The 8,698-nt window shown below is 39.1% G+C and overlaps 1 protein-coding gene across 1 annotated transcript; it reads right to left on the reverse strand.

The window, feature by feature from the left end:
• Positions 1 to 6,921: 6,921 nt before the first annotated feature.
• Positions 6,922 to 7,860, reverse strand: LOC102921608 (taste receptor type 2 member 7). The gene has a single exon (XM_006995677.2). The coding sequence runs from the start codon at positions 7,858 to 7,860 to the stop codon at positions 6,922 to 6,924; it is 939 nt and encodes a 312-aa protein (XP_006995739.1).
• Between the last annotated feature and the right edge of the window lie 838 nt (positions 7,861 to 8,698).

The raw sequence follows: 8,698 nt of genomic DNA on the forward strand, positions 1-8,698 counted from the left end.
TCTATATGTTTTGCCTTATGAAATGAACACATATAGTAGATCACAAAGGAGAGAGAGAGAGAGAGAGAGAGAGAGAGAGAGAGAGAGAGAGAGAGAGAGAGAGAGCACAGCTATAGCTAATGTCTGCCTAAGAATAGAAGAATTGGATTTACTAAATACCTCACCATCTAGCCCTTGCTAGGCAAGAACTGTTTTAGGAAGAAGCCAAATACATACAAATTTCTGCCACTGAAAATGTTGGGGAACCTCCCCTATGGTGCCATGTGTTACTAGGGAAATGGGCCCTTTTTCAAGATTCTTAGTCCTACTAATAAAATAATTTAAGAAAGGACTCAGGAAAAGCATGGGAACAATTTTATTAGAGTCAATCTCTGCAGCTGCCTAGAGGAAGGACTTGGAGAAGTGAGAAAGGCGTTTTACTTCTAAGCAGCCATGTGGTAGGTGGGGAGTAGATGGCTTCATAGAAAAACAATCTAAGAAACCCAAAGTATTAGAGAAAATATGCTTAGAAAATATAACATCTCCAACATTTCCTTCTGAGGTTTTTGTACTTACTCTGTCATCAATTCTTTTCCTGTTATTTCTCTAGAGCATTTTATACTAATTATACTTGAAATTTTGTTCTGTGTTAACAAGGGTTCTTTAGAAGAATGATCAATTAGAAAGAATATACAACACAAAGGGAATTTATTAGTTTGGCTGGGTAGTACAACAATTTCTGTCTGAATATTGGAGAGGCTCAGAATCTGGTAGCTGCTCAGTCTGTGAGTCTAGATTCCTTAACAGTTACAATATGGCATACAAAGTCTGGAATATTTCTGAAGAGCTCCTAGTCTTGAGTTCTTGTTGGAAGGCCAAAGAAACTGGTTTGTATCACTGAAGGATGGTGGCACCTAGAATAGACGTACTTCTGAGTAGCTAGCAAGGGCTGGTAGGCAAGGGCAGTAGGGCTTCTTCCTCAGACATCTTTCTATCTGAGCTGCCAGTGGAAGGTACGGCCTGTTCTGGGGAAGATCCTCACCCTCTGCCTTAGTCAGTGTTCTATTGCTGTGAAGAGACACTGTGACCCTGGCAACTCTTATAAGGGAAAGCATTTAACTGGGACTTGTTTACAGTTTAGAAGTTTAGTTCATCCTCAGCATGTCAAGAAGCATGCATGCAGTCATATATAGTGGTGGAGAAGGAGCTGAGAGTTCTACATGTGGATCTGCAGGCAGCAGGAAGAAGAGAGCCTCTGGGCTTGGCTTGGGCCTTTTTATTTATATATGTATTTTATGTATATGAGTGCTCTATCTGCATATACACCTGCATGCCAGAAGAGGGGGTTGGATCCCATTATAGGTGGCTATGAGCCGCCATGTGGGTGCTGGGAATTGAACTTGACCTCTGGTAGAACAGCCAGAGCTCTTAACTGCTAAGCTGTCTCTTTAATTCGCTGATTGGGGCTTTTGAAACTTCAAAACTCACCCTCAGTGACACAGTTCCTTCAACAAGGGTATATTTCCTAATCCTTTCAAATAGTGTCACTCCCTTAGTACTTAAATATATGAGCCATGGGGACATTTTTAGTCAAACCACCATAGCTTCTCAGTTAATCTTTCTAGGATTCTACCCTCCTAGCCCCTATTCTCTACTCAAGGCATCTCTTTTAGTTGATCCATATCCAATCAAATTTGCAATCAAGAGTAATCATCACAAATCCACCCCTTGTCAACTTGATATCCACTTCAATGCCATGCTCAATTTCTAAGTGGAAGCAATAACAAGGTCATAATTCTGCCTAACCTGGCATAAATGTCCAACGTACAGCCAAGAACCCTATCTTCCTTCCCTCAAATAAATGGCTAAGTCCCTTAAGAAGTACTCTGTAGATGTAACCAATCATCTTATTAAAATAAGAAACACAGAGCCAATGTAAAAGAGAAAGCCGAGAGGTCAGAGCTCAGAGATAAAATCTTACCTCCTGCAGTGCTCCTAACTTCCTCGAGAGAGCGTCTTCCTGTTTGTCTGTCTTTAAATAGTCTTTCTGTTCTGCCTTCTCATTGGTTGTAAACCCAACCACATGACTGCCTTGTCACTGCCTGTAAGTACCGCCCTCCAGGTCTTAAAGGTGTATGTCTCCAATACTGACTGTATCCCTGAACACACAGAAATCTACCTAGCTCTTCTAACCACCACGCTCTTGCTATGGCTCTAATAGCTCTAACCCCAGGGCAACTTTATTTATTAACATAAATTTAAAATCACATTTCAGTACAAATAAAATATCACCATAGTGCTCAGTCTCTCAAAAATTAAATTTGACAATATAGATTTATAACTCTTATATACCAATATTATCTCAATCACTGTTCTATTATATGGTAAAGAAAGAGAGGAAAAATCTGCTTAATATATGTGTAAACATACATGTACAAATGTATTCTTAACAAAGTGTAAGTGGATTTTTCTCTGTCTCACCAGCCAGCTCTCAAATCATGACATGGAGACTTAATATTATAAGAGGCTCAATGGATAGCTTAGGCTTGTTTCTAACTAGCTCATATAACTTAAATTAACCCATATCTTTTAATCAACCTTTTGCGTCATGGCTTTATTACCTTATTTTCATAGTGCCCATCCTGCTTGCTCTGCATCTGGCTGGTGACTCTGCCTTCTTCTTAGAGTTCTCTCTGCCTGCAAAATCCTGCCTAGCTATTGACCATTTAGCTTTTTATTAAACTGGTCACAGTGACATATCTTCACACAATGTAAAGGAATATTCCATAACAAAGAATGACAGAAATATGGAAATTATAATCCTCATTTCTGTAACTAGTTATATGGCTTTAGCTGCTATTTGTAACTACCTTCTTCTGCTCATTTTGTGCTTCTCCATCTTCATTGGTCACCTCATCAGGTTTTGTGTTTTTGTCTGGAGGAGTAACCCATATGTCCATTCCTGAAGGATCTGGGCCATTTGTCATTCTATCTGGATAGAGTATTGTAGTTTCTCATTGACCCAGTCCCAATACAATCCTTTTTCTCCTCTGAAACACCATGAGACAAACCTCCACTCTCTTTGTTTCTTCCAGCATTTTTATTTTCAAAACGTCTACTAGAATGATCCTTTAAGCACTGTTTATAGTAGAGTGTTTTTATAGTTTCAAGTTACAAATTTTTCCATACTTCTTTTGTAAATCAGTTCCAAAGACTTAAAAACCACATGGCCAGGTTTATCATAGCAGTGACCCCACTTCTGATAACACAAAGTCCGTGTTGGTCAGAGTTTTCTAGAGTGATAGAATGGGTATATTGCATATATAGTACAAACATGGTTTATTAGTTTGGCTTATATGATAGACTGGATAGTCCAATGACACCTGCTGGAATGCTGTGGGACAGAGGACACAGTAGCTTCTCAGTCTATGAGGATGGCATTGAAGGGCTGCAGGATGCATGAGAATTTGCTCTTCTTCAGTCTAACTTTGGAAGGACAGAAAAAAAATCTAGGTTCCAATGTTAGCAAAGGATTGAGGTAGAAGCAGCAGCAGTGGAGTAACTCACTATCAAATTCAAATCTCTTTTTCTTGTTGCCACCAGAAGGTGTTGTTCACTCTAGGGGAGAGCCTTCCATCCTCAATTAATTAAAGGGAATACCCACCCAGACCTGTCAGAGGCATGCCAATCAGTTGATTCCAAGGCGAATCAAGTTGACAACCAGCTCTGATTTTACTTTCTTGATATAGATCTATCCTAATTCAGTACAAAATGATTTCTCATCTGTTGCTAGAGTTTTCCGCCTTGCCCACAGTCAGGACAAATCTTTGTCACCCACCAGTCCCACAGCCGCTCAGACCCAACCAAGTAAACACAGAGACTTATATTGCTTACAAACTGCATGGCCATGGCAGGCTTCTTGCTAACTGTGCTTATAGCTTAAATTAGTCCATTTCCATAAATCTATACCTTGCCACATGGCTGGTGGCCCACCAGCATCTTCACATGCTGCTGGTCATGGCGGCGGCTGCAGTCAGTCCTTCTGCCTTCCTGTCCTTTTATTTCTCCTCTCTGTTAGTCCCGCCTATCCTTCCTGCCTAGCCACAGCCGATCAGGTTTTATTTATTGATCAATCAGAACAACTTGACATACAGACCATCCCCCAGCACAGCCAAGTGCAGACCATCTCAGACACCTGCACTCAGGCCCATGGTCCTAATCATCCTCTATGCGGACCTGCTGGGTAACGCCACAAAGAACCCAAGAAGGGCTCCCACAGGACATACAGAACATCCCACAGCACTCATCTGCAGTTACTCTCAGTTGTATAATTATGATTTGTAACTATGTCTATTTGATTATTATTTGTCTTCCATGGTATTTTCTGTGACTGTACGTGACACAACACAATGGGCTTTATTGTATCGCATATGCACTTTCAGCAACTACAACAGTGTCTGGTACCTATGAATGGCTGTCTACTGAGCATGTGAGGAATAGAACCAGAAAGGAATTCAGCTGTACTTTCTGTGGTCCATTCTCTGAGTTCTCACAGTGAAAGCTTGAAAACTGTCATCATTGCTATAGTAAAAGAAGCTATGCAAATCTACCGTTCAACTTTTTTTGTTTATCTCCACATGATTTACAACAATTAATACACCCAGGAATTAAACCCACCTTCCTGAGTGAGGCCAATTTTATCCTAGCAAGGATGAACTTAGGCTGCTAGACTTGTTAACTGAGCCCGTTACTTGTCAGGGCATTTTCCTGCCCCATTGCTTTAAAAATATTTTTGTTTGAAATTATACTATAATTACATTATCTTCCTCCTCTCTTTCCCCCCTCCAACCTCTCCTATGCACCCTTCCTTGATCTCTCTCATACTTTGAAATAGGTTCTGACTATGTAGCCCAGGCTGGCCATGAACTCCCCTTCTATCACCTCTCTCTGCCTGTCAGGTGCTGGAGTCACAGACAAGCCTCACCACACTGGGCTCTCTGTAGCTCAGGTCCCTCATTCCAGGCCACATTTCTCCCACTTCTTTTTGTTTCTTTTCACTTCTCACTATTTTTTCTTTGTCTCTTAATTGTTTCCTTTACTTTACTTTCCTGGCCTTGCATTTCCTTTCCTTTTCTCTCAGTAAGTATGTGTACCTTTTTTGTCATCCTTTTTCAGTGGGCATGTGAAATGATGGGTTTCTGTATAAAATTGCTCCATGTGTAAACCATGGTACTTTGCTCATGTCATTACTCTTTGCCATTGTCCTCCGCTGTCATCCTCCTCCTCCTGTTGTTCCTTCTCCTTCTTTAAGTAGTCCCATTCCCGCTTTCAGGACTTGTACACACTTTCACACACGCTTTTAATATTCCAGGTTCCATGTATGAGAGGGCACGCATTATTTGTCTTTCTTTCCTTCTTCCTTCCTTTCTTCCTTTCTTCCTTTCTTTCTTTCTTTCTTTCTTTCTTTCTTTCTTTCTTTCTTTCTTTCTTTCTTTCTTTCTTTCTTTCTTTCTTTCTTCCTTTCTTCCTTCCTTCCTTTCTCTCTCTCTTTCTTTCTTTCATCCTTCCATCCTTCCTTCCTTTCTTCTTATTTACCATCATTATGCTGTACTATATCACTTCCCTGTTCCTTTAGACTTCTTCACACTCTCAAAAAGTCCATTTCTATTTTATACTATATCAATATCCACCCATTCATCAATTTAAATCTATATTCTCCATTTCAGAGAAAACATGCAGTTTTTGTTTTTTCTAGGTCTGGCTTATTTCAGGTATCACAATGATCTCTAATTCTACTTATGTTCTTGCTAATGACACAACTCCATTCTTCTTTATGTCTGAATAAAACTCCATCATGGATACATACATTTTCTTTATTGATTCATCTGTTGATGGGTGTATAGTCTTGTTGCAAATCTTAGCTATTATGAATAGTGTTGCAATAAATATGGCAATGCAGGTATCTCTGTAGCATGCTGACATAGTCTTCAGGTATGTATCCAGCTTTAGTGTAACTGATTCTATTTTCAGTATTGGAGGCCATATCCTGTCATGATGTCTTTCTAATTTCTGACTGGTACAGTCTAGGTGTTCAGAGCAATGTTATAGGTGTTCTTTGTGGAGAAATTTGCTTCAATATGCAGCCAATAGATTTTATTTTTCAGAAAGTCAATGTAAAACTTACTACCCTACTTTTAGAATATTTTTCATCCACTGATCTATAATCCTAAATATTTTTGAAGTTAATATAACATTTAATCACAATTTGTATCTGAACGGTGCTTAAATTCACTGTTAATTTCCCACATATATATTTCCAAAGAATTTGTTAAGAATCATCACCTGAGCCAGATGTGGTGGTACACACCTTTAATCCTAGAACTGGGAAGCAGAGGCAGGCAGATCTCTGTGAGTTCAAGGCCAGTTTGGTCCTTATAGCATTTCCAGGTCAGCCAGAATCACATGGTGAGATTCTGTCTCCAAAACAAAAATTGTCACTTTGTACTTGATTCTATTCCAATCATGAACAGAATTCGGTGACCTGAGAAGAAAATGCTAAGTAGGGCCATAAGAATGAATTCGCTCTTTCCATAGGATGCAAACAACAGCGAGATGCTGTTACAATCATTTTGAATTTGACAGGTGGCTTTGCATTTCAAAAAGTGATTCAGAACTGACTATGAAAATGTTCTTTCCTCTTCTGGATATTTGTTATAATTTATTCAGATTTTTTTTTTTTTTGAAATTTCAACTCTGTAGAGAGGGAGAGACAAATAGAGACAGATACATACAAAGTTGTACTTGAGATTTCTGGAGATTCAATCTTGTCTGTTTAAGGGATGTCACAACATGAAACCAGCATTCACGTAAGAATGAAAGATAATGTTCTTGTCCTCCTTTATCTTAGAAAGTGAAAGTTTTTCTTCAGATCTGTCCATGCTCTTAACAGTTTCTTCCTTTTAGCATAGTCTTTACTTTACGAAGCACCCTCAGAGATGCCTGTCTTAGTTTACTGTTCCCCAGAATTAGGATAAATGAATGGCTTGAAGGATAGATCAGAGCTATCAACTCACCCCAAATTACAGCTAATTCACTCTCTGGCATAAAGTAGCTGGAGGTGGCTATGAGAAAGGCCAGACAGTAGGCAACAAACAGGACAAGGAAGGAAATCACTGCTTTCATGGCTCTTATGTGAGCTGTTGTGCTGGGATCTTTGTACCCTAATGCAGTGAGCTGCATTTGTCGGGTGTGTCTCCACAGGGACAGGATCAGGAGGAGAAATGAGACCAGGGACACAGAAAAAGGGAACAGCATGACCAGGTTGAGATTTACCTTGGCAGAAGCATGTCCAGCTTTATTTACTTTGCATCTCAAAGTAGAGTTTATTCTCTCCTTTTTCTTGACACAACGTCTGAAATCATCATTCAAATTCTCAGTGGCTGGAAGGCTAAAACACAGGGAGAGGACCAAGCACACCAGTAGACTCCTAAGAAGTAGCTTGTCAATTCTCCACTTTATCCAGAGGAAAAGAGGATGGAAGAAGTTTGCTATCTTGAAGAAATAGAAAGTGCTGAGGCAGGCGGCAAACCAGACACTTAAATGGTTGGTGAGTGTCCAGAAGAAGTCAATGATCCTCATTTCTTTACCTCTGTTGTAGGTGTCTGGATACTGCACCAATATAACACAATCTAATAGGATTATACACTGCAGACAAATTCTGGACATGGCCAGACTTGTGAGAATTGAATCAATACAGGCAATCTTCTTACTCTTGATCCAGCCCATGAAGTTTACCAATGCAATGAATGCATTTCCTAAGATCCCTACCAAGGTCTCTCCAATAGCCACAAGCATTAAGGCAGTATCCACTTTGTATGACATTTTAAGTAGAGAAATATCCAATTAGTTCTTGGTTGACTTGATGTAGTTTAGTATCTACACTTGGCAGTTTGCTGGCCTTGTCTTTACCGCTTTAAGTTGTAGTCTATCTTGTGATGAAAACTGGAACTACACATGAAGACTGTAAGGTAGTTGACCTAAACCTCAATTAGTCTGATAAACAGCATGTTTGGTGATCCTTAGCTTGGATATTGTGTGTCTGTTTATCTTCTCAGGAGGTCATTCTTTTCTACACACAGTTAATTTAGGCTGGGCTATTGCTTGCTAAGATGCAAATTGACCCAATTCCTTTCCATGGTCCAGTGCTATTTATCTGAAACTAAGTTTTACAAAATTGGCATTCAGTAATCATATTAGTAACCCCAACAAAGCTGCTATATTGAATAAATAAAAATGTAGGGCACTCAACTAAATTTGAATTTCAGATAAACAATGAACATTTTTAAAAAGAATATTTTAGAACTTAGAATGTAGCAAAAGATCAAAGCTTTCAGGAAGTACTGGAGCTAAATTTAGTTGGGTGTTCTGTGTTATATTAGGTAACCTAATCCTCAAGAATTTTCTAGCAATTAGAAAATTGGTAGCAGCTGAAATATATGGAGGACTCTTATCTTGGTGGGTAATCATGCTGTTTATTATTAAAGAATTTAAAATTTGGTTTCGCATTGAGAAATGGACAATTTAAGGACATTTAACAAACTAACTCTCCCTGTAACTTAGCCCTCCAGTTCTTTAAGTTTGTTATTTGTTGTTATACAGAACAATTGAATGATGCAGTCCTTCTCTCCTCTTTTCCTTTTTGTTTGGAAAAAATGATACA

The sequence above is a fragment of the Peromyscus maniculatus genome, chromosome 3 (assembly GCF_049852395.1).
Source record: "Peromyscus maniculatus bairdii isolate BWxNUB_F1_BW_parent chromosome 3, HU_Pman_BW_mat_3.1, whole genome shotgun sequence".
NCBI lineage: Eukaryota > Metazoa > Chordata > Mammalia > Rodentia > Cricetidae > Peromyscus > Peromyscus maniculatus.